The sequence below is a fragment of the Myxine glutinosa genome, chromosome 9 (assembly GCF_964187855.1).
Source record: "Myxine glutinosa chromosome 9, kmMyxGlut1.1, whole genome shotgun sequence".
NCBI lineage: Eukaryota > Metazoa > Chordata > Myxini > Myxiniformes > Myxinidae > Myxine > Myxine glutinosa.
Window position 1 is genome coordinate 34,553,459 of NC_136269.1, and position 27,430 is coordinate 34,580,888.

At 44.8% G+C, this 27,430-nt stretch overlaps 1 protein-coding gene across 1 annotated transcript in view; it reads right to left on the bottom strand.

Annotated features, from left to right (window-relative positions):
• Positions 1-1,990: 1,990 nt before the first annotated feature.
• The window catches only part of LOC137435487 (ras-related protein ORAB-1), a 37,805-nt gene continuing 12,365 nt past the window's right edge, over positions 1,991-27,430 (bottom strand). The window contains exons 2-7 of the mRNA XM_068129318.2: positions 25,832-25,904; positions 10,706-10,801; positions 6,866-6,961; positions 3,062-3,193; positions 2,719-2,953; positions 1,991-2,071 (exon numbers count right to left, since the gene is read on the bottom strand). Of these exons, the coding sequence (XP_067985419.1) occupies positions 2,756-2,953; positions 3,062-3,193; positions 6,866-6,961; positions 10,706-10,801; positions 25,832-25,904 (595 nt within the window). The 3' untranslated portion in view covers positions 1,991-2,071; positions 2,719-2,755. The remainder of the gene's footprint in view (positions 2,072-2,718; positions 2,954-3,061; positions 3,194-6,865; positions 6,962-10,705; positions 10,802-25,831; positions 25,905-27,430) is intronic.

Below are 27,430 nucleotides of genomic sequence, written 5' to 3' on the forward strand. Positions count from 1 at the left end.
CATGGATCCTTGAGGAAAGCAAAGTGTTTGAGGGATACAAGATCCTGGCCTTGAGTTGCACAACTACAGCAATGTCCAGTGCTTCATGTATTTTTTATTTTATTTTATTAACTTCAATGCGACATCAGCGTTGTGATGGAAAACGTAAAGCAAGTTATTCTTTCTGTATTTATCCAGGAGTTGCCTCAATTAAATTTATATTATATATATATATATATATATATATATATATATTAAAACAAACGGTGATACCTTTATCAAGTATTTGCTGGAACTCCATCCGTGGGTGTGCAAGTTTTGGGGTCAATTTTAAATACTTGGTCAAAGAACATCTAACTGTCAAATTAAACAGAACAGTTTATTACTTATTACTGTGTTGGTACAAACTTCAGCAAAGTTTTAAAATTAGAATCACTAATTTGTGAGATGGTCCCACAACCTCCAAACTTTTGTCCAATCTAACAAACTCGATTCTCACGGGACTGCCCCTGAAGGATGACCATTTCTGTTGCATTAAAGGGTATATTTGTACGCAATGCTTCAGACATCACTTGACACGGGGTTTGTAGAGAAATGACTCGTTAGTATTTGGTTCATCACATTGAGCTGAAAAGTCAAAGGAAAATTCTCCAGATCAGATGAATCCATTTTTCATAGAACCTGGAACTGCGATGGTAACCAATCTTAACAGCTAAGGGTCAACTGGTAATGCCTCATGGTTGAGCACGTGAGCTTAGTCTGAAAAAGCAAACCATGGGACAAAATAAAAACAAACTGCAACATTCCCTCAAGTACTTGGAGCCAATCGATGTCGAAATGTTAAATTCTTCATATGCGCACTCGAGGAGAGCCGTATAATCGAGCTCACTCAGAACAAACATTACTTAAAGGGGCGAAACCAAAATCGTGGCCATTGCAGGAGTGATGTCATTTCTTCAACTGGAACAGTCAAAGGTGACCTTGTGCCAAATGGTTAACCTTTACCAAACTGCCAGGTACCATACATTGCATGCTTTGTTTAATCAAGTCCATCTGATAATGCAAAAATACAAACCGATTGTGGAACAATCACACTTGGGTTTCCTCTATTGATGACAAATAAATGGAGATTTGTCCCAATGCTAAATCACAAGCTTAGGCTTCTTCAACTTGGGAACAAATCATTATCAGCTCAAAAATGCCAACTCAGAACCGGTCAAATGTGGACTTCGCCAATACTGGAGAAAAACGTTGAGAAGATTTGAATTCCCTGCGTTCAAAAGAGGTCACAAAATGGAAATGTAGAACACCAAAAATGGAAACCATGCAGTCCAAATAAAATAAAAAGAGTGCAGGAATGTTCTTGAAATGTCTCCAAACTTTACAAAATGACCTGTAGATTAGTCGTGTAAATGCAAAAAAAAAAAAAAAAAAAAAAAAACCTTTTGTTTCAACATCCCAAAATCATTACCGATCCCACACACCACGCCTCTCAGAACGAGCATAATCGGAGCACGACTGGCTACTCACTCCCAAAGCAAAGCAATGACGAAAAGCTGCCATAAAACAATTAAATCAGCACAATTACAGGTCGAATTGAAAGAATGAGTGAAAAGCAGCAGCAGCTCAGACCAGATGGGTGAAGCCATCACCTCGACGCTCTGCAAGCGATTCAAATGCTTGTTCACACAAAATTAGCGCAAAGCAAGGATTTATGGCAACAGGAACATTTACAGAATATATAATTTTAAACACCCAAATAGCACGGTCCGCATCACCCGAATATAAACATCTCCATGAAATGGGGGGTGGGGGGGGGGGGGGAGGGGGCAGCAGGGAGAAGAATGGTCTTCAGCAAAGCATCCGATGGACAGAATTGTAAAACAACAAAATATGGATTACAGTCACACTACGTCAATGCTTCACAACAGTTCCCTGCACGTGAAAGGCACACGGAACAAGATGGACGAAAGAAATGCCTCATGACTATAGAAACGAGCAAACCAACGGGCCGGATTTCCCCGCAGAAGCGACGCGGCTCTCCTCGGCTCTTGTGCAGCAGGCAGTTTTATTTACACCGAGTGCATTTGTGCTACCGTATCCCAGTGAGCACAGCAAGCGGCGCGTCGAGTGGGAGGGTGGGGTGGGGGGGAGGGGGAATAATAAGCAGATTAAGTTAGTTGGCAAGAAAACGTGATGCAATGCTTCGATAAAATACAGCCCCATCGGAAAAATAATAAAAAATAAAGCAAACATATACCACAGTTCAATTATATATGCTTCTGGCCAGTCAAGCCTATTATAACAGCTACAGCCTAGATTATCAAAAGTCAGGGTTTCAAAGCAACTTACGACTAACAGATTTTGGTCTATTTTAATCATTTAAATAAAGACAATCCAGAAATCAGATCAATTTCACTTTCAGGTTCTTTACACTGTCAATGTTTACATGATAACAAGCCATATGCCAGGTAGAAACAGCAAAACAAACGACAAAATTGGTTGGGATGGGGATTGGAAATGGGGGACGGGGTTGGACAAAGAATAAAACCACTCTCCGACAAGGATGCCAGTGTTCTCTGAAAGTGAAGTTAACCAGAAGAAAAGGCAAACAACACGACAAACGATTTAGGCAACGCGGAGGTCATGTGTCCAAGGACAAGCAACTGGCTCTTCCGGGCTTCACCACCTCAACCCATTTCTACACTCACTCCTCCCCACTCTTCCCCTTCCCCCTACCCAATTTAGCTGTGTGCCTGGGTGGCTGGGTTAGGGCCTAACAGCAACCACCACCGCCCGTTTTCACTGGCGTGCTGTCTATCTTCACATTGCTCCGGGCAGAACCGGGTGACGCTGCACCAGGACCCATTCGCTTCTTTATCTCGGCAGCCATGGTCATGAAGGCCTGCTCCACATTGGTGGCATTCTTGGCACTCGTTTCCAGAAATGGGATTTCCAGGGAATCTGCAAATTCCTGTAACAATGTAGGTGAAGCACATTTTACACAAAACCAAAATAAATGAAACATATAAACAATCCATTTGCTCAATGGGATCACTTCAGAAATTCCCTTTCGACCAACCTTCGCTGTGGTATAGTCCACCACCTTCTTCGTTGTCAGGTCACATTTGTTTCCAACAAGAAGCTTGTTCACGTTTTCACTGGCATAGCGATCAATCTCCTGAAGCCACTGTTTGACGTTGTTAAACGATTCCTAAAAGCAGAAACATTGGGAAAACAATATAACGGCACGTCAAGACGTGTAGATATGCTTCTGCTCACATCATACACATTTGTACGAAGTTTGATTTCAATCACTACAGCTGTTCTTAAATATCACATTTTAACTGACAATACCTCTGACCTGATGCTAAAATCTAATCAGTTCTTCTTTTCATCATAACATGATACTTCTACCAACTTTGGTCAAAATCCCATCACTTGTTCAACAAGTTAGGGCAATAATATAATTTTTACCTCATGGGACCAATGACCTTTTGACCTCGATCTAATCCGCTTATCTTTATACCATTATACATACTTGTACCAAGTTTGACTCTGTTCCCTTCAGCCATTCCTAATTTAGCATGGTAACAAAAACCTATGACAGACTCTGACCTTGACCCCAAAATAAAATCAGTTCAGTTATTTAAACAATTAGTTTGTAATTTGTAAGGGGTGAGGGTTCCTATATAGCGGCTGATTGCATTGGCCATGGTGCATGCCGGGGGTTTTTGCGTACCCACTGTAGGAATTCACATTCACGGTCACAAATGTTCACAAACATTCGTCGTTCACAAACACAAACAAACATGGACTGAGGCGCCATCGCATAAGCTCCCCGGAACGACGTTCCAGGTGAGCTAAAGACCGAGGAAAATCAAGGTTTTAAAATCGGCTAACACGAGATTACAGAATCGAGTCATTCAATCAAGTTACAGCAAAGCAGCTCTACTTCTGGAAAGAAAACGATATCCATCACATCGGAAGGCAAACTTACCCGTTTCCTTGGATTAGGGATCGTTTACAAAGACACTCCTCCACGAAAAGGCCAAAAACATCCAACAAAAATGGTGCAAACTTGATTATGGTTCATGGTTACATGATGCAAAACTTCTTCACTGCCCTCCATAACAAGTCTTGAAGTGTGCGTTTTGGGATTTTTCCTTTTTCGAGAGATTAAAGTTTTATTAGTTTTCACAATATGCAATTACAATGGGTCACACCTGTATCAGTTGCACTTCAAGCCCTTGTTCACATCGAATTAGAAGACATGAATCACAAAATACGGCTCTTGTTTTTGGGAAGGGACCCACCCCCAGGCCCTCCCAAACAACACAAACAAACACGGAAACCTCCTTTTGAGATCCGCAACAACGGAAGAGAAAAAGATTACAACTACATGCATTGCATGTCAAAATAGTTTAAGGCAGCGATCGGGCAGCCTGATTGGATAATTTATCAAGATACTTGGATTTTTATTATTTTTGTATACACAATCGAGGCTCGTGTAAGAGCTAACACATTAAAGTAATGTGTTGACCCCGTTATAACAGAATAGAAAAGGTCATGGTTTTGGATGGGGGAAGACGATATATATATATATTTTTTTGTATACTGAATCGAGGCTCGAGAAATCTAAAAAGATGGTGGTGAACAGCTGTTTTAAAGACCTGGAGGGATGAGTGGGATTCAGGAGAGTGAGGGAGTTTGTTCCAGAGGCAGGACAAAAGAGGCACAAAAGAGTGAAGGTGAGCAGAGAGTTGATTTTGTCAGTTTCACAAGAAGAGAGTTGCAGGCAGATCTTGTCCTGCAGGAATATTTGGGGGACTGAGCACAGACAGAGCAGGGGAGCAAGGCTGGAGAGGAGTCTGTAGAAGACAGAAAGACCACCTACCTGCATGCGGTGAGAAAGGCCCTCAGAATCAGCTTCATCGTGGGAGATTCCAATGATTCTGAATGCTTTGGTTTCAACCGCGTGAAGCCGAGCTAGGTGTGAGGCAGGAGCACCAGCCCAGAGGGGAGAGCAGTATTCCATCGAGCTGTGGGTGAAAGCTTTGTATGTGGTGAGGAGCTCAGAAGTGCCCAGAAAGGACTTCGCATGACAGAGGATGCCCAGTCGGCAACTGGCTTTGGAGGCCAGCTTGGAAAAGTGGTTTTCCCAGGAAAGATCATGGCAGATAGTGAGACCCCAAAAAGCTTCAGTGACAGAACTTCGAGAGGATTGTTGAGAAAGTAGATGGAAGGGTTGTCCAAACGGTCTTTTCGGAGTGACTGAGATTGGTCAGGATTGACAGACATGTTCCACTTGTTTGACGAGTCTGATTTTGTCCAGGTCTGCAGAGAGTGAGGAGGCTGCAGACTGCCGATCTGAGGGATGAGGAATGGAGAGGCAGAGAGTGGAGTCATCAGCAAAGAGATAGAGGATTTTCAAGAGTCAGAGAGATCATTGATGAAGACCAGAAAAAGCACAGGGCCCAGAACACTGCCTTGAGGAACTCAAGCCTGAACAGGAAGGGGGAGATGAGAGAAACCCATTCAGGGCCACACGTTGACTGCGACCAGAAAGGAAGTCCGCAAGCCATGCGTGCATATTTCCATGGATACCATACGAGGAGAGTTTGGTGAGCAGGGCGGGGTGCCAGACCATATCGAAGGCACAAGATATGTCAATAAAGACAGCTCTGATTTCCTGTTTGGCATCGAGGACCTCCATCCATTGTTGAGACAGCAGAAGCAGCATGTCCAGAGTAAAATTACCTGGTCTGAAATCAAATTGAAGATCAGAGATCATGCCATTGGAGAAGAGGAAGGATTTGATGTCAGAAGCGATGATCAATTCGATGACCTTGCTGATTATTGGGAGCAGGCTGATTTGTCTGTCGTTGCAAGGATCTGTTTTTGCACCTTTCTTGTGGAAAGCAGTAATGTTGGCTGAATTCCAAGCAGATGGCAGATGACCTTGAGCAAAAGAGGGTGAAGAGAATTGAGAGAGGGTGTGAAAGAGCGGCAGAGCAGGATTTTAGGACCCGTGGGCTGATGCCGTTTGGTCCAGTTGCAGAATCAGAGTCTAGGTTTGACAGAAACTTCTCCACCTTGTCAGGAGATGGACAGAGTCCAGGAGCAGCTCGGTCAACTGGGCAAGGTGGGTACAGAGAGAGAGATGGGTTTGGGATTTAAAAAAACAAAAACTAGAACACGACGTCGACCTATAGGCCTATGCCTCTGCCAACATTACTACATCGCTATAATAATACCTGTACCAAGTTTGATTTAAATCCATTTAGCTGTTCTCAAGTTACCACATTTTTACCTGACATGACCTCTGTTTGACCTTTGACCCCAAAATAACATCAGTTAATATCATTATACATACCTGTACCAAGTTTGAATTGCATCACTTCAGCCATTCTCAAGTTATACACCTATTACAGTTTTTAACCTTTGACCTCGACCCCAAAATCAAACATTTATAATACATACTTGTACAAAATTTGGTGAGAATCCCATCACTGGGTCACAAGTTATCGCGGTAACAGTATTTTTACCTAACATGACCTGACATTTGCCGTTTGACCTCGTGACCCCAAAATCTAATCAGTTCATCTTCACCTCATTATACATACCTGCACTAAGTTTCACTAAGACGCCTTCAGCCGTTCTCAAGCTATCACGGTACAGAAAACCTATCACGGACGGACAACCTGAAAACATAATGCCTATGGCGACTTTGTCAGCGGAGGCATAAAAACTGTCCTGCAAGGATAAAGCACCAATAGCACAAGACAATAAGATGAGCAATGGTAGAAAGAGCCTGGCTAGAGTGAAAAAACAAACAAAACAAGCAGATACATCTAACCGTGGAAAATCAATCAACTGTTCTTACCTGATCTGTCACATCGTAGACAACAATAATGCCATGCGCACCACGGTAGTAGCTTGAGGTAATCGTGCGAAACCGTTCTTGTCCTGCAGTGTCCCACTGCAGAGAATCGACAGAAATTGTAGCAGCATGAAAATAAATAAAAACCAATCTCACGCTCATTAAAATCCCATTTCTTTTTCAACAAACATTTCCCAAACCAAAAGATACTCAATCGGCACTTCATTTGTTGGCACTTTTGTTTTTTGTTCACAATCGGCACAAATGTTAATCACGACGTCTTTAAAATGCACAATCACATCTGCATTTGACCACGTGCCCGTATACATTCCACCAACACAATGATCACATTACATGCAGTTTACATCCAACAGGACTAACTACGAGGAGTAAACAGGTTCAAAACTCGAGTTAATGACAATGTTGGTTGGCAGAAAACAAATATGGACGAGGAAGTCGGTCACGGATGAAACATCACCTGAGGCCAAGCCTCCCCTCTCCCATAAGTAATGCTGCTTTCCTGATTAACAAATAATTCCAACCACCCAAACCAGTTTATTAAATGTACAATTGACGCATGCAGTATGAAAATGGCATTTTAAGTGCGGACTTCAGACCCGGCTGCTGTCATGACGTCAGACGGAACGGTGCATGAATTTCCTTTTGCAAAAGTTGGCAGATTTCCATAAAATAAAAGGATTGCTCATAAAACACCATGTACGCAAAATAACGAGAGATGGATGTCAGCAGGATTGACAAAACACTGGCAGTGGAAAAGTTAAACGGAAAGCAAAATCAAAGTAAAGTTCGTGATTTTCCAAAAGAAATTCATTTTTCACTAAAATAATATTTGCAAGCTGATGCGTATTATACATGGTAACAACTATTCTTTTTATTTTCTAGCCAATCCAGAACAATAATTGGGCATTCTTACAAAAGCCACATTGAAGAGGATTTATATTAGGAGTTGTGTATTTTTAAAGCCGGCTGCACCAAATCAAAACAGGGCCTCGGTTTGCCATTGCCTTCCCAGTGGTGTTCGTCCATGCTCTATCCTTTTAAAGCTTCGAGCAAGGAAGTAACACATACCATTTTTAGTCTTACTCAGCCAAGTTTAAACCAGCGACCTCCCAAACTCAGCCGACAGTAACCATGACGCCACCGAGTCTGGTTAAGTGTCAGTCGTTGACCGTAAACAGCCAAAGCGGCTTGATTGTGAAATATTGATTTCATGGTACCCCGATATTCACTGACCGATATTCACGGTTACGCTATTTGCGAGTTCCACGTATTCGCGGGGGATTAAATACGACCCGTTTCTCTATTCGTGGAAAAGTGTACCACAAATTCACATGTTTTTTTTTTCTGTTCATGGCCATGTCTGTGAAATCGCGGCTTTTCCCCCCCACCCCAAATCACGCCCATGTTCCACGAACTTGCGGGGGGGGGGGGGGGGGGGGGGTTCCCTGTTTGTGACCATGTTCCACAAATTAGCATGTTCCACGAATTTTCAGGGGCGCAAAAAAAGGTTTGTTTTTTTTTGCTTCACATACAATATTTATAAAACCTTCGCGGATTATCGTCTACGTTTGGTCCTCTCTATTCGCGGTTTTTCGTGACTCAGGAACCGATACCACCCTTTTTCCATTGAAACAATGCCCCGCTATTCACGGATTTTCCAGAAACATATCCCCCGTCAATAGCGGGGTCTGAGGGTATTTTAAAGTCAGTTATCAAATCAAAACAGCCATCTTTACATACATGGTTAGGGACGATTAACGGGTCGGCCACAATTCCAAACATAGCATGCACCAAGAATAACTCGTAATTAGCGATTTAACGGACACCAACATTCTTGTCAAAGGGTTACTTCGAGCTGCGTATTATACATAGTAACAAACATTCCATACATTTTGGGGTACGTATTGTATTTGTAGAATGAATGAATGAATGATCGTTTTAAGGCCATTTTCCCCGCTAGAGCGGGGGTTAGCCTTGCGGGCCCCATGACAATCATGGTTCCCTGTTTGAGGCAATGTTTTTATGGCCGGATGCCCTTCCTGACGCCAACCCTTGGTCGCCTCTTACGATGCGCAGGGATACGGTGTACCTATTCTAAATCGGGGTACACACCGTGATCATTCATCCCAGCAAGCTGGTACTCAATTTGCCGACCTCGGAAGGATGACAAGCTGAGTCAACCCCCCCTGGCGTTAATTCAGCGATCGATCGGGATTCGAAACCAGGATCCTAGGATCCCAAGCCGGCACCCTAACCGCTAAGCCAACACCAGGCTAGGACGTATTGTATTTGTAGCATTACGGTAAATTGTTTATTTACCAAACGAGTGATCGAAATTCAAGAGGGTTGGGGAGAGTGGCGGCAATATAACAGTTCATACAAGGAACACATCTATGTCGGTGCAACGACCAGTCATTGAAGATGGTAAAGTTAGCCCGTTTTAGAGTTACACCAGAACAGATTGCTCATGATGGTCAAAACCCAGATATGAAACGTATTTGTCGAAGTGTTTGTCCTTGTAATGTAATTAACAAAATAGCAGATGCCGACCAATGTATGTCCTGCAGAAGATTTATGTAAAGGTTGCTCAGCCAGCCTTGGAGAATGCACACAAAATTTTTTTTTAACAATTAAAGGATGGTTTAATTCCACTGTCATTATCGATGAGGATTTGAATCCAGATGAAGGCATTGAACATGAGATTTCTGGAACCCTAAGAATTTTGGTACAATTACCAGCTTGGTTGTCAAAACAACCATATATGGCCCACTCATGACCCCCAAGTCATCAAATGCCTGCTCAACCTGGCTTGGTCCAACTGCGGATACCCTTCAAAGCTTCATCAAGGACAAAACTCAAGGCACCTTGGGATAGGTACAATATAAATACTGTATTCATCTTAAAGATGAAAACACGTACCACTCCATTGTGGAGATTTAGGTGAGCTTATCGAGTTTATTTGAAAAGCTTAAAATATTGATTTGCCTGTTGTAATCATACTACAGTGGAGCTACGGCATGTGGGCGTGCATGCCTCTGCACCCATTGGCTGGCCAGCCAAACCGGACCAACCACAATTTTAAGGGGAAAGAAAAATAATAAATAAATACATTTTAAAAAAGGAAAAAATACATACATCTGCAATTTGGTGAATGTGCAGAGGCAGACTCATGACTTAGTATCAGCACATGGCCCAGTGCAAGTCAAATTAACTGAGCTACACAAGCACGACACAGTATTACACATACCCATAAGCACTAACTACACGTTTTTGTTTCATGTATGTAACCCAGGTTATTTTCAAGAGTGATTGCGGCAGCGGTCTGTGGCCTATACACCACACGACCCCCCCTCCCCCCCCAAAAATAAAATAAAAACGGATGAGCAATTTAGATTGCCTTTTCTGCTCAAAACCAAAAATGCTTCAGCTTTACCCCCAAATCTCCAGCTATTTAATAGTACGCTATTTAATAAAATGGTACGGATCAGGAACTGGCCAGTCAGAGCGATGTTGCCCAATTTCAGTCAGAGCAGTGTCAACTGTTGAAAGATATGAAAAGCAACTGGCACAAAAAAAAAAAAAAAAAAAAAAAAAAAATCACAAAACATTGAAAATACACAAATCTGTTCATAATACAAATGTTGAAACGCCTCTGGTTGTCATCTCCACGATAGGTGGAATAAAAGCAAAACAATCAAATACTCATTTTGAGGCAAAATTGGCAAGCTACCAATTAGGGTTCACACCCTCAAGTACAGCAGACACCATTCAACTCAATCAACTATCAAATAATAAGCAATATGCACCTAACCTTTCACTTACAATTTGCAGTTTTATGGTCTTTCCATCCAGCTCTATTGTCCTGATCTTGAAATCCACACCAATCGTACTGATGTAGCTTTCCGTGTAAGTGTCATCCTGAAAGAACAAAATACCAATTCAAAATAGGCAACCTGGTTGGTTCTTGGTTTACTTTGACATTAGAAAATTCCAGGACCAAGAGTCGGCCACACCGTATCTTCAACATTACTAAGTGTATTCAGCATTACACAAAAAGTGAATGTGGCACCAGATGCTGAATCCCAGTGGAAGTGGTGGAAATCACCAACAGTAACCTCAATTCCGTAAACACCCACCCCCTTATTTCAGAATTCAAACCTCAGCCCCTTTCACAAAAATTTCACCCCATACCAACCCCTCCTTTTAAAACGCCAAATTAAAATCCCAAAGCAAAGCCAAACCCCTCAAAGCTACCTTTATAAATCCAGGGAGAAAGCTGACAAGTGTGAAAAATAAAAGTAAGATTACCAGCTTTATGTCGCTAGAAAATGCCTAATTGCAATAATAAACCTACAACCAAAGTCTACAAAATGAATACCACCACTAATAAACTAGAAAACATTTGGCACATTGTACAAAATGGGAAAAGGTTGGGACCAGCTTCTGTCATATTGCAATACGATCAATGGCCTAAGTTTTGTCATAATACACCACCACTCCCTCTCCCACTGCACTTGAACCCTCCAGATTCAAGGTTCAGGTTCACCACCACACATTTGTTATTTGCCACATGTGACATCACCTGACAATACAAACCCACTTCCTCAAAGGCTTTAACAGTCACGTGATGTGATCTTCAATCCCTATTCATGATCTACACTTCCACCCTCCCACACAAATCCTTGACAACTCACCTAGGTGACCATATCCAACACATTAAATGTATTTGGGGATGTGGGAGGGTGCGAGTCCAAAATATTTCATCCTTCAATGCCATGATTTGGGGTAGGAGGAACATGCCCACAAAAATAAATAAGTCACATGACCTTCTATCAAGTCATTTTGATGTTATGCAAGGCGCTTTCCAATTAGCTTATCACATGGTAATTCCCTGGTGTTGGGCTGGCGGCTAGGGTGCCGGCTTAGGATCCTAGGATCCTGGGTTCGAATCCCGGTCGATCGCTGAATTAACGCCAGGGGGGTTGACTCAGCCTGTCATCCTTCCGAGGTCGACTAATTGAGTACCAGCTCACTGGTAATTCCCTGTTTGTCGTAAAAGGCGACAAAAAGGGTTGGCGGCAGGAAGGGCATCCGGCCGTAAAACATTGCTTCAAAAAGGGGACCAAAAAACAACAACAACCACGGTTCCCGAAAAAGGCCAACCCCCGCTTTGCGGGGAAAAATGGCCTCTAAAGGTGGTTATTTTATATTATTATATGGTAAATGACAACTACCCAAAAAGGCCCTACATTTTGATTGCCACCCCCTAATCTAAGCAATTATACAGAAAAAATTAATGGTACCCCTCTTAAACCCATCTTCTGGTTTAACATTTCATAATGCAGATGTCACAGATTACTTTCATTTAGTTGAAAGGTGATATTAATACCTCAGCCACAAAAAGGTTTACTGAGGCTATGTTTTCAACCCTGTCTGGGAGCAGGAGATCTCAAAAGGTTTGATGGATTCAGACAAAAATTGGTGTCAGACAGGTGGAGTGTGTGACAAGGACGACACGATTATATTTTGGTGAAGATCCTGATTTGAGAATTTAAAGTTCAAGTGATTCTTCATCATCGAGAGATGGGGCCAAACACCCATCCCATAAATAAAACCCCATAAATAAACTGCTTAAGGACATATGGGGAAAGGCCCATTCAGGGTCTACCATAAAATCTGCTGTCAGACATGTAAAAATCAAGATCATATTGCAAGGTTTAAGAGACAAAAAGGAGACAGCCGCTGAATCTTATCTGCAGATGAAGCTCTTCGAACACTCAAATACTCGTTTTTGTGTGATTATGGTTTGTGGAGACGACGGTTTGTGCGATTATACCAGATCAAAAGGTATGATAAAAGCCAAAAATAAATCTGCCTATGGCACAATGCATGACCTTTGAAGCCAGTGAGAAGCTGCTTCAAGCTGTAGAGATAAGGAAGGATGATCACATAGTGTGTGAACTTTCCTGAATGATACCCTATTGCAATGGAAGTTGGTTACCACTGTAGCTGCTATGCAATATTTACGAAGAGAAGATCTTTAGAAAACCTTCACACGAACATGGCCCACACAGATAAGCCTCAAAGCCAAAAATTTATTGTGTGGATCACATTTTAGCCAATCCGTTTGATCAGAGTAATCCATCTCAGTCATCAACAGATCGTGTCAGTGTCAGTGGCACACCAGGGAATGCGGCACCACAAGACGTCAACGAAAACTTTCTCAAAGCTTGGGGAAAGGGCAATGAGTGACTTTCTAAAGTCAAGACTGAATGGGCAATGATCTTCATTTCATTGACCCACAAAAACTTGGTAGAGCACATACACCGCCAGGCTGATAGGTTTACGTTTTGTATCCCACAGATGGGCCGGATCTGAATCAGGATCTTCATCAAAATAAGATCAATTCTTCCTTGTCACAAAATCAACCTGTCCACAAAGTTTTGTCTGAATCCACCCACAATTTTAGATATCCTGCTCACAAACAGATCTTAAAACATAACCTGATTTACTTACAAGAACCTTAGACGCAAGCACAGAATAGGTAGCTTGATCTACGAGGTGACCTATGACATCATAATTACCATTTAAAAAATTACAGATGGAGGGGCACCTATGGTGAAAAGTTCCTGTCAATCGGACCAACGGTTGCAGAGAAAATCATATTTATTCTGTGCGGACAAACAAAGACAGACAAACAAACTGACGCAAATGAAATACCCTCTCTCTCCTCTGGCCAGAGAAAGCAAGTACAGTCATCCTTAGCACAAAAAAAAAATACAATCGAATATACAAATTGGATGGAAGACTGTGCAAAACATCAAAATCAAAAGCTCTTACTTCCTGCAGAGGAAAACCATTCAATCTGTTCAGTCACCCCAATGTGTTCAGGATTGGGATGCCACTCCTCCACACAAACAAATGTCTGATACCTTCAAAGAGCCAGCAGGGAGTATCCTGAAACTACTCCTTAGACAGGCACAGCTTTGGTGGATTTTCAATCAATAGTGGATTTTGTGACAGATACTAAAGGGTTCCCATCAAAAGCATGGAAAGGAGAAAGAATTCTCAGCAGGTCTTGAAAGTCAAGATTTCAAAAGCATCTCAAAATGTCCAAAGCAAAGGAAAAAAAAATTGCAAAATTTCTGCAAAAGCTTCAACATCAAGAGTTCGGCCTCTCAATAGGGTCGGGATGTGTGCAAGTCCCTCATAGGGTTGCAGGTGTTCACAGGGACCGAGCACAAGTACCTTCTGCGTAAAAAGAAAGAAAAAAGAAAGAAGGTAGCCCTTGGGTCGCTCGAGAAGGAGGGAGTTGCCATAATCATGAGGCCAATGCAGATGTTGGACAAGTCATTTCAGGTGACTCAATAACTTGCATCAAAAATAGCTGCAGCTAACGTAGGCTCGCTCTACTATCGAACATGCAAGGTTGTGCATATTGGGCAAGACAAACAATTGCTTCAACAATGCAAGCCGAACCAGGTGCGATGTTGTAAAACATGAAAAAAGGTACAAAACTTAGTACCAAAATAGAGGAGACATATGTGGTCGAATCTCTTGACCATAGGCATATGTTTAACGCGAAGGATTCATACTTGGCCAAAGACAACATCTATACAATTAGTCAAGCCACTTGCACAGCCGCTGAGTTAACAACACACTAAACCCCACAAAAAAACATCTTAAAGATTTTTGCAACTTGAAAATGGGAACACGACTGCAACGAGTGAGTATTCTGAAAGCTTGTGTCAAAGTTACCCAGGGTGCAATGTTTCAGCTCAACTAATCTACCTAATTCAGTGTAAAGATGAGCCTCCAAAAAACAGCAAGGTGCAATTGACAAGTGACATGGTTTTTGATACCACCACAATCGAAGGTGCATAGAGGTTATGTTTTCACCCATCTTTCCCCCAATGTGATCAGGATGTCTCAAAGATGTGGACAGATTCGGACGAGATTTGAGGAGAGGTTGAGTATGTGATAAGGACGAAATTAGATTTTTGGTGAAGATCCGGGTCTGAGAATTTGTAAGTGATTCTTCACCATTGAGATAGGTCAAATAATAATAATCATGATATCACAACGTTGTGGATGGATTCAGGAAAGAAAATAAAAAATAAAAATAAAAACAAAAAAAAACAACTTGGTGGAAAGGTTGCATGTGTGACAAGAACGAATCAATTCGATTTTGGTTCATGTCCAATCCAGATCCAGCACATCAGTGGGATACAAAACAAACTGCTCAGCCTGGTTCGAGCTTGAGAATTACATCTTGAGATGAAAAGTACAACCCCCCCCCCCCCTCCTCCCCCCACAGTATGCACTCCAGAGTGCAGTTCTAGTTTACAATTTGATTGTCTTTGGGGGGGGGGGGGGGGGTTAGGGGTAGCAGTTCTGTACCAACAAAACACTTGCAATTGGGGATGTTAATTTGCAAAAATTTCAAAAATAGGATTTTCAAAAAAATCTAAACGTTATGAGAGGTCCGACCTGGGAAAACAAGAAAACAAGGTGTTACTCTTACCTGCAGGTTTCCACATTTTTCACCCATCTGCTCCCCTATGCAGTGCTGCCTAACCTTCGACTAGTTGCTCTTCCACAAGACAAGATTTTGCACAAAATAAAACAAGCAAATACCCTGAAGCTTTACATAAACAGAATAAGTGACCACAAAGGCCACATCTAGACAGAACACATTGCAAACAATGAAGGTGGAAACTGAAATGTTTCCAAATGTCGAGAAGGAAAACGCACCAAGGTGGCAGGACATTTTTCCAAATGTACAGTGTACACCCCCCCCCCCCCTCCTACCACCCCCAGAATGAAGCCAATGGAGAGTAAAATGACTATATATATATATATATATATATATATATATATATATATATATATATATATATATATATATATATACAGTGGTACCTCGGCTTACGAGTTTAATCCGTTCCGTGACGGAGCTCGTAAGCCAAATCGCTCGTAAGTCAAAGCAAATTTTCCCATTCAAATGCATTGAAATGCTATTAATCCGTTCCAGCCTCAAAAAAAAAACACCAATTTTTTTTGTTAGGTGCTTTTAAATAACAAAAATGTACTTTATAAATAACAAATAATGTATAAACAAGCACGACCTCGTATATACTGTACATAATACAAGAGAATGTAAAGAAATAAACTGGTTTTATTAAGCAGAGGAGAAGAGCATGCCAGGTGAGGTGTGCGTGTTGTCGACTTGGCGAGGCAGTACGATCGTACTCCTTCTACGATATGTACGATTTTGAAGCAGAAGGAGTCCATAAAGGCTATAACGCCAGCCAAGGGCGTTACGATTATTTCAAAGCTCCGGACCTCTATCCATGAAGATATGGAGAAGTTGTTGTTTGTGTGGTTGAAGGAGAAGCAGCTCGCAGGAGATACCGTGACCGAGAGCATCATGTGTTTGAAAAGATTGAAACTCGGATATCGAGCACGGACCACGAGGTGTTTTTTCTTTTTTCTTAATCTCGGTTTCAGTGAACTTTTGCTCTGTGCTCACGTGTACTGTACCTGTACCTGTAATGGTACGTCAGAGGATGGCACCTGTTGTCATCATATTAAGTGCAAGATGTTCTGCATCGTAAGTTGGTACACCGTGGTCTTTCGGCGGTGTTTAAGCCGGCCGTCTTGGCTTCTGTCACCATTGGCATTGAGTCTTTCGATGTAGGTAGGTCGTTGTGTGCCGGTGCCTTGGCCGAATTCCTTCATTGCTGCATTGTTAGCTCACCTGGTTTTTTATACCACATCTTTGGTTATCGGACCAGCGAATGACGTCATCTCCAAAGTATGGCTTATTCTCACTTGTCTTGGACGATCTTCTACTTCTAGCCTTCCACCGTGCATTTGGTGTCCACTGTACTTACTGTACAGTGCCTGGTAAAATTGATGTAATGGGTTTTTGACCGTCAACGCCATGAACCGTCATGAACCGTCATGAACCGTCATGAACCGTCAACGCCATGAACCGCTAACACTCAAAAGCCCATTTATCGCGCCTTATAAAGCAAAACGCAAACCGAAAGCCATGCCTCTCAAGCGAGGCGTGCTTCCGTGGTCACGTGATCCACAGGTGTAGCTCATTATACCCGCATGCGCGACACGCTTTGGCGGTCACGTGACCAGCCACTCTGGAGGCGGGGATCCCCGCCGATGACGTCACCGGCTGGAGCAAGGAGATTCCTCGCTCATGTATTTCGACGATTGCGTGTTTTATATCCAAGCAGAGATGCTTTCACGGCAAGATAACCACATGACCGGAACCGGAAGCCACAACCGGAAAATTCAAAAAAATAAATTTTTTGAGCTCGTACATCGGATCTCGGCTCGTATCCCAAAGCAACAAACCGCCCGAGCGACGGCTCGTATCCCGAAAAACTCGTACGTTGGGGCACTCGTAAGCCGAGGTACCACTGTATATATATATATATATATATATATATATATATATATATATATATATTGTTGCGAATATGGAATTTGGCCTCCATATCCGCTTGTAAATATTCCCCTATTTCCCCAATACTCCCCAACTATCCCCAATCCCCCATTCCCTAGTCCCATTGTCTGTAAACAACAATCAGTAGAGCCGACCTTCCCCTTTTTCCCCCATTAAATGTCGTGCCCAGGTCCACCGCATCACACGTAGACAACTTTCGGACATCTTGCTAGTTATTCTTAGTCTATGTCAGTTAAGGACTCCTTTCCATTAATTCTGACTCTTCGTTGCACCAGAATGTGATTATATGGCACCAGTAGTGAGTTTAGGACCTTTCCCATACCTCCTTCCATCTTCTTCCCCAAACAACAACTACAACTACAACTACAACAACAATTACAACAACAACGACGCTGCGCGGGGGGGAGTGTGCGTCATCACACCGGCTCGGTTAGCCGCCATTGACAATGCGCTCCAGACCATGCGCTCCACGGGGTTACCACAAAGGGGCTGGCTGTCAGCTCCTCGTCAAGGGCGGAGCCTGGTAAACCCCCCGCACGCACCCAATGAGAAGCAACGTGCCGATTCCAAGAGGCGGAGCTAACGAGCCGAGGGCGTGTCACTCCCCGCCGGATATACGCGGCCACGTAGCGGACGTGACGTCAGATGCGCCCCCAGCCTGGAGAGAGAAGTTGCCACGTACGAACGTTGAATACCTCCCCGCATCTCTGGACCGGACCGAGTCGATTCTGACCTTTGAGCCCAGGTGCACCTGGAGCCATCGATCCTGCCTTTCCTAGCCATCAAACCCCGTGTGAGTCAGCCTTTTGTCCCGTTTATCTGTCGTCTGTTGGGAATAATATAAGAGTGTGTCTAAGTGCTTGTCTTTCTATGCTGTACCTCTTGTAGTTGTAATCTAACCTTCCGCCTTAATATAACCTCCTCCGGAGGTCTTGAGAACTGAACCCTGGGTGTCGTGTCATTTGAAACCCAGCCGTGTGTCCTTTTCCTTTATTGCCTTTATTGACCTAGCGTAGCGCGATTAGTCAACGTTCGAGTATAATCGGGTAACTTGTGCAGACGTGGTCATACCAAAACCGCTCGGTAAATAACATCTAAGCCACGTCTGTAACAATTGGTGTCTGGGAGTGAGATTCGGGGCCCGAACCAAATTTTTAAAACATCTAGAAAAAAAATTTTGGTCAAAATTACGAGCTGCCGAAATTTGTTTTTTTTTTAAGCAAAACCCGAATTTTGAAATCGCGCCATGGCTGTTCAAGGCGACGGGATGCCGTTGGGAGAGATAGACGGGGTAGAATCGACCCAGGACTTAGGAAAAAAAATGGTGGAGGAGAGTAAAGAAGGTGCGGTTGAGGGTGTATCAGGTGCACAAAATGGCGTCCTCACGCATGTGGGTGTAGCGGCACCAAATTTTGCCGCGCCCTTTGTACCAACGGTGGAAGACATGCAATTACTTATGGCTGAAATGGAGGCCCTTTTGGACAGGAACAGGGAGCGATTGTTAAACCAAATGGAAGCTGACAGTGAGCGATTGTTAAACCAAATGGAAGCTGACAGTGAGCGATTGTTAAACAAATTGGGAAACCAAAAGGAAGCAATAACGAACAAATTGGGAAACCAAATTGAAGAAATAACGAACGGAATGAGGGCCGATAGGGAGGAAGGGGAGCAGAGGGACAGAGACCGCGAGTTGGGCGAAAGGGTCCCAGGGGTGCACGAGGAGGTAACGCGAGTCGAAAAGCGCTGGTTGAGCGAAGCGGAGGAAAGCACGGGTACAATGACGGGGGTAGAAATCGCGACCCGGGGCTTGGAAAAGCCGGCGACCGATGAGGTAGAGGGAATTTTATTAAAGCCAACGGTCGTCGAGGTGAGTACAGAAAAAGCGGAAGTGGGCATTGAAATTGAAGAGATGACGGAGGTAGCCCGGGAATTGCAGGGAGAAATGGATAATGTACAAAGTCTGTGTTCAAATCATGATGAGATGCTCACTAACCAAATAAAAAGTTTGCAGGTGGCAGAGGAGGTGCGACGAGGTACGGAGGTGAGTGGCAATGTACATGATGTGAGGGGAGATTGTCGGCTTGGGGATTGGTTTGGATCCGGGTGTTCGTGAAAGGCCGTTGGTGAGGTGTGTGACAGGACAGGTGTGCAAAAAAAGAGGTGTGCGAGAATGTCCGACCATGGGGTGTGTGAGGAAAAAGTGCACGCCGAGGAGTGAGTGTGCCGTCAAGAGTGAGTTGGTCGAAGCGCGTGTGCGAGGGAGCACAGGGAAGCGCGGTGTGGTGAGTGTTACGGAGGAAGTAACGAAAAAGTGTGCGCGGGAGGATGCGCGAGAAAGGTGTGTAACGGACGGGTGCATGGGGAAAGCGCATGCTGTCAAGAGTAAGGGAGAATGCATGCCTGTGGTGAGTGTTACGGAGGAAGTAACGAAGAAGTGTGCGCGGGAGGATGCGCGAGAAAGGTGTGTAACGGACGGGTGCATGGGGAAAGCGCATGCTGTCAAGAGTAAGGGTGAGTGCGCGACCGAGAGTGGAGGTGAGAGTAGTGAGAGTGAAACGGAGCGTGAGTTGGTTGTGGCAGGTGAGCGAGGATGTACACCTGGAATAGAAGGATGCACACCTGGAATGGTAGAGCGTGAGTGGGAATGCACGCTGGAATTGGTAGTGAGACACGTGGTTGGGTGTGCGGGTGAGAGCACACCTGTGATTGTCACAAAGGAGGTGACCGAGACAGGGGCGCAAAGAGGTGTATTGGTGAGGTGTGCGAGCGACGAATGTGTGCCAAGGTGTTCGGTGGTCAGGTGTGTGACCAAGTCGGTGAGCGGAATGAGTGTACCGAGGTGTGTAAGGAAAGGTACGAGGAGAATGGGAACGGCTGCATGTATGAGCACGAAAGGGGTAGCGTATGCATGTAAGCCTGCAGGTGAGGCGTCGACGATAACCGGGTTAAAGGTTAGGTCGACTTTTAGCCGAATCGGGCCCTCGGTGCGTGCCGGGCTTCGCGTGCCGCGAGAACCAGCGGAGATCCGAGCCACGGCGGGTTCGAAAGGACCGCCGTGCGCGATCCACGCTGGGCCTCGCGTGGAGCGGCCGCGTCCGGGCTCCACTAGGCGGAGCGGGCAGCCCGATAGGAAGGGTCGTCATGGCGACCACTTTCTATTGAGACGTGCCGGCAGGTCGAGATCGGGACATTGGATGGCTTCACGCCGAGGTGGTGCATGGGATCTCGGCCCGGGTAAGCCTCCGTCCCTGCCCCGAATGCGGGACGCATCCAGCCGCCAGCACAAAAGAATCCGCGTTCAGTGCTCGGCTGTACGAAGCCGGGCTGTAGATGTGAATTGGCGCACCGAGAGGATGTAATAAGTAGACGGGTGATGGTGATAGTGATAGTGATTTAAAACGAAAATTAGAAAAGTGAATAGAATTGGCAGTAAATGGAAAATTTTTGAATTGTTGGATTTGGACGAGCGAAATTGGTAGTGAGAGACCCCCGATGTGGTGGGATGGCAAATCCACCATCCTTCCCATGTGGGGGCAAAGGAGCTATAGTTTATGGGGTGTATGGCAGTGAAAACTAGCCCGGGTGGGTTAGGTTATATGGATAGGGCCCTAGAAGATGACATTAGGTGACGTTAAGGTTAGTTAGTGACTGATACCTGTAGTGGGGACGCAGGTAGTTTAGTATGGATGATAATGACGAGGGAGCGCAATAGTTTAAAGGGGCGACTGGGAAGCGCAAGTTTCAGAAGGGAGTAGTTAGCTGAGATGATGCCGTGTGTGTGAGAATTGAACAGGTGTGATTGCACAGGTGTGCAACTGGACAGGTGTGTGGAGCAGTGTGTGAGTAATGAGTGTTGTGGATCAGCGCGAATGCGCTTGGGGAGAGAAGGGTGCAGGTGGCACCAGGTGTGAGAGCACAGGTGTGCAGGTACAGGTGTGTGGAGAGAGTTGGAGTAAGTGGTACGGAGTGGTGTGCATGGTGCGAAGGTGTGGATGGGGGAAGAGTGCACCCCTTTCACGAGTACCCGGGGCGGGTAGTGTAAGTGTTAGGTAGAGGGTACAGGTAAATTGTGGTTGGATATTGGCATTTGTGGTGCGGTGGCAGAATGGTGTTGTGAATGGGTGCATTAGTGTTGTGGAAATGGCTGGGCGTGTAGCCTGTTAGTGTGTGTAGTTGGTTGGGCACTCCACCACTGTGAGGATGTCGGCCAGGTGAGGCCGCAGGTGGGCTCTGGGAGCCGGTAGTTGTGAGTGGGTGCCTGAGGATCCCGGGTGTGGATCGGGTAGCCCAGTGCCAGAGAGGGCACCGAGTGGGGAGAGTGCCAGAGGGCCTTCCCCAGGTAGTTAGGTTAGGGTGAGGAGCAGGTAAGCTCGGAGGCAACTGCAGTGGTGGAGGTGTGCAGGTGGGTAGACCCACTGGGAGAGGTACACGCCACAGCCCAGAAATTGTGCGAGGGCACCGGGAGATGAATCGGGGGAGTGAGACCCCAAATTGAAGAGCACCACAGTTTGGCCAATGGGAATTGGTTTTTTAGAACCCATAGTGTAAGAGGGCCAATGGTTTGGCCGGAGAAAGACCCCGGGTAGTGTAAAGTTGTTAAAGTCATTTAGGAAATAGTTAGGATTGATGAACCTGTCGCACCATACGCAGCCACTTACCTGTGGTGATGATGATGACTCCACACCTGTGTTTTCTTTGTTTTGTTGCAGGAAATGAGAATTGCTGTGAGGATTTGTGAGACGCATCACGACGTGGATGAGACATTGGGGTGATTCCATCTCTCCCTCCCTAGGAGGGACTGATGATGAATTGGTAATGGCAAATTTTGATGTGCAATTGGAGATGGCAAATTTTGATGAGTTGAAAATGGCAAATTTGATTGGTTAGGAGGGAGAGAAGACGAATTTGGTTTATGGGAGGAACGGGGAAGACAGTAGGGATGTTTGTTGATTTGTAAAGTAGATGTTTATGGGTAGTGTTGTGTTGTGTGGATACAGTAAGGGGTAAGGGAGGGGCCATGTAGGTTACCTGGTGGGGGGGGGGGGGGGGCGTACGGTAGGAACGTACCTGTCTCACCTGGTTCCCATGTGCCCCCAGTGTGCATTACCTTGCATTGCGTGCACTTTTGCGCCCTTACCACCTTACTCACTTGTCTGCTTCTTTTGTCTCCCACCTCCGAGGATCTGGCTTTGGGGTAGAGAGAGAGGAGAGAGAGGTGCTGGCTTCGCAGTTGTGGGCCTGCACTTTCGCTGTTTGCTGCTTGGATCGATACACCATATGGACCGCAATGTTTGTGGCCACCCACAATGGACCGCAGCTCTTTTGCGGCCAAGCACCACCCGTGGATGGACCTATGGGTCAACGTGGCACCTATGCCATACAGGTGAACCACTTATAGTTGGCCCCCTGACGGCCACAATAAAGAAATGGACGCCGTTGGCGCCTTTCTTTATTTTGTTTAAAAGAAGTAAGAAGGCCAAGTGCACCACATGAAGGCAAGACCAGCGGCAGAACATCGGCCGGCTGCGACACCACCGGTGATTTGTAAACACTTTATTGGTGCACCGGATGGTGCTCACTGTGTGATGGGGTGGTGCTTGATGCTTGGAAGGGGTGCTCTGCACATTATTAAAGGCCGTAGGCCACAGAGCACTCGTGGGTTGGTGTATCGATGCTAGCATGCGTGCTCTCTCTATGCATAACATCTGCATGTGTTCCTCCAAAAACAGGTCCTGGATCGTAGTGTAAATATCAGCGTAGTCTTGTGTAAATAATGCTCCCTACCGGCTGTATGTTTAGTTTGAGGATTCTTTCCGGATTCGGTTATCCTGTGGGTGTGTTTCTGTGAGGAGAAGGGTGCAACGTCGCAGGGGGACATATTTACTCATTTGTGAATATCTGTAAAACTGTCGCACTCAGGGTAGAGTTAATAGTAGAGGGAACTACATTGCGTGCCACACTAAAGTAGGTAAAAATTTATCGGGTCGGGACGCCCCGAGGGTAGAGAAGGGTGCAATGTTGCGAATATGGAATTTGGCCTCCATATCCGCTTGTAAATATTCCCCTATTTCCCCAATACTCCCCAACTATCCCCAATCCCCCATTCCCTAGTCCCATTGTCTGTAAACAACAATCAGTAGAGCCGACCTTCCCCTTTTTCCCCCATTAAATGTCGTGCCCAGGTCCACCGCATCACACGTAGACAACTTTCGGACATCTTGCTAGTTATTCTTAGTCTATGTCAGTTAAGGACTCCTTTCCATTAATTCTGACTCTTCGTTGCACCAGAATGTGATTATATGGCACCAGTAGTGAGTTTAGGACCTTTCCCATACCTCCTTCCATCTTCTTCCCCAAACAACAACTACAACTACAACTACAACAACAATTACAACAACAACGACGCTGCGCGGGGGGAGTGTGCGTCATCACACCGGCTCGGTTAGCCGCCATTGACAATGCGCTCCAGACCATGCGCTCCACGGGGTTACCACAAAGGGGCTGGCTGTCAGCTCCTCGTCAAGGGCGGAGCCTGGTAAACCCCCCGCACGCACCCAATGAGAAGCAACGTGCCGATTCCACGAGGCGGAGCTAACGAGCCGAGGGCGTGTCACTCCCCGCCGGATATACGCGGCCACGTAGCGGACGTGACGTCAGATGCGCCCCCAGCCTGGAGAGAGAAGTTGCCACGTACGAACGCTGAATACCTCCCCGCATCTCTGGACCGGACCGAGTCGATTCTGACCTTTGAGCCCAGGTGCACCTGGAGCCATCGATCCTGCCTTTCCTAGCCATCAAACCCCGTGTGAGTCAGCCTTTTGTCCCGTTTATCTGTCGTCTGTTGGGAATAATATAAGAGTGTGTCTAAGTGCTTGTCTTTCTATGCTGTACCTCTTGTAGTTGTAATCTAACCTTCCGCCTTAATATAACCTCCTCCGGAGGTCTTGAGAACTGAACCCTGGGTGTCGTGTCATTTGAAACCCAGCCGTGTGTCCTTTTCCTTTATTGCCTTTATTGACCTAGCGTAGCACGATTAGTCAACGTTCGAGTATAATCGGGTAACTTGTGCAGACGTGGTCATACCAAAACCGCTCGGTAAATAACATCTAAGCCACGTCTGTAACAATATATATATATATATATATATATATATATATATATATATATATATATATATATTGTTATGTCGGTGGCGTAGAGCAATATCGTCAGGTAGATCTGAATAGGTAACATGCTACGTCTGTCGCGATAGGGAATCTACCCTGTAATAAGTTCTGTGTTTTAGTCCGGTTTGTCGGGTTAAGATGTCTGCTTGTGAACATACCAGGATGTTCGGGTGTTAGATAGTGTAGGGATTAAGTTAAACCCGTGTCAAACCTGGTAATCAAACCTTTGTCCCTTATGGCAATGCATACCCATATAAACACTTAGACAGGCCCTGTAGAGCACACAGTAATTAAATTCCCTTCCCCGACAATGACTGGAAGAAAACGGACAGGAAACCAGGCCAGGACACCGCCGATGATGGCTGCCGCCGGTCACATCACGAACTTGCATAGCAACATGCCCAGGAGGCCTGTGATTGGTCAGCGCGGTAGGCACGAACCTCCAGCCAACCAGTGTGGGAGGGAAGTCGCTGGTTGGTGGCGCGCCAAGGCTGACGTCACCGCCCAGGTGATAAAAGTGTGCTGCACGATTTTCAGCAGCTCTAACCCTTGCGCTCTGGCTGTCTCAACGTGCTTGAAGCTCTTGCGTTTCTTCTTGGTTTTGAGAGGTCCTGGTGGTCGTTGGCTCGCCATCTGCGTGGTGCTTGGAGCGGTGCTCGGTGCTTGGGGCGGTGCTTGGTGCTTGTGCAGGAGCGGGGCTTGGTGCTGTGAATGGGCAGGACCTAGTGTGCGAACGGAGAGGGCGTTGGCTCGGGCCTAGCAAAGCATGCGAGGCGGACGGAGGATTCCTCCACGCCAGAGTTTGGAGCCATGTGGGGACAAGACGACGGACAGTCAGGACGCACCACATTCACAATTACACGTGTTCTTTTATTAGTTCCTTCCTGTGTCTCGTTTCTGAAGTGAGGTGTGTGGGATCCCAACTTAGGCTCTATTTGATTACCGTTGCGTTTCATTGTCTCGGGTTCCGAAATAAACGTGTTTATTTTTGTACATTCTAATTCGGTGTCGAGTACATTAATTTCCCTGCAGCTGCCGTCGGTTTGCTGAAGATAAGCACTTTTGCCACAGCTTCCACTTCTTCTTCCTCCCGCGTTTTATAGCCGAATCCGTGTTTGGTCGTCGCCTCAAGTAAATCCGTTCAGGTCCATCCGCGCGGTCCCTGGTCTTAACCGAAGGGTCCGCACGACAATATATACATATATACAATAAAAAGCTTGGATATGGAACTGGTGGCAGCTTGAAACATTAAGCAATAATGGAGCACGACGTTGCATGACAGAGCAAACATACCGCAAACCGGAGCAACAAACAAGACTTCCCAACACCAGAGTCACCAATCAGGAGGAGCTTGAAAAGGTAGTCACTGCAAGCACAAAAAGGGACACATTTTCAGTGTTAGAGAAAAAGCTAAATTCCCTACTATTCAGTTAAATATTTAAAGCAGGACACATTAAAGATTCATTCAACAGGCTGAACAGCCAAGGCCTCAAACAGTGGAAGTTGCAATCGAATCTCAAGATAGTGACTCGACAATGAAACATGAAACGGATCTACCCAACCTCTTTTAGTAGATACAAGAATACAAAAACCGTCACTGCGCTGATGGAAATACCAATCTTTGCTTTGCTGAAAAAAAAAAAAAAAAGGATTCCTGGGAGATCCTGTCCTCCATGCAGGGATGTTCTCAAATATCACATTTTACCTGAGATGACCTCTGACCTCAACAAAATCACATTCACCTCACTCACCTTTGATGCCAAAATATAATTATAATCGGTTCATCTTTGCATTATAATACATACTTATACTAAGTTTGGACAAAATCCCATCACTGGTTCACAAGTCATCACAGTAACTAGATTTTTAACAGAACATGACCTTTGACCTCTTGGCCCAAAAAAATGTAATCAGTTCATGTTTACATCATCATACATACTTGTACCAAGTTTGATTTAAATCCCTTCAGCTGTTCTCAAGTGATCACATTTTTACCTGACATGACCTCCGACACCACAATCCAATCAATTAATCTTTGCCTCATATATACTTACACCAAGTTTGTTCAAAATAATCACTTGTTCACGAGTTGGGGCGTCAACACAATTTTTACTTAATGTGACCTGACCTTTGACGTCATGACCCCAAAATCTAAGTTTATCTATGTATCATAATATACAATTGTACCAAGTTTGATGAAAATCCCATGACTGGTTCACAAGTTGGCTTCGTAATAGGGTTTTCACCTCACATGACCACTGACCTTTGACTTCATGACACCAACATCGAATCAGTTCATCTTTACCTCATACATACTTGCACCAAGTTTGGCCAAGATCCCTTCAGTCGTTCTCAAGGTATCACGGTAACGAAAACCTATCACGGACAGAGACAAACCAAAAACAATGCCTCCGGCGACTTCGCCATTGGAGGCATTAAAAAAAAAAAACAAGACAAAGTCTAACAGCGACGTAGCCGGGCTTGTTTGATATTTTAGTTGAATAGGATAGTATGACCTGGGTGGGGATACCAGGATACCAGTTAGTAAATAATGTAAGCATGAATTTTTTTTTTTTTTTTTTAAGTACTCCAAGTCTAAGCTGTCGGTCACCATGGAAGTGAAGAGATTGCATTGAGACACTGGTTTATTCAATATGTTCCAAGTCAATAATGAACCAACCATACACCGCTTCAATCCAGTAACTTTGCAGTCACAACAAAGGGATTGCAGCATTACGATTATATTTACTATATTATTATTAACGTCATTATTATGAAAACGATACTACTGTATTAAGAAACCTGGGCTACTTTGGCCGAAGTGGCCTGAAGGTGAGGCATGAAGGCATGAAGCCAAAGGCCTACGCTTTCGATATTTGATGATCATGTTAA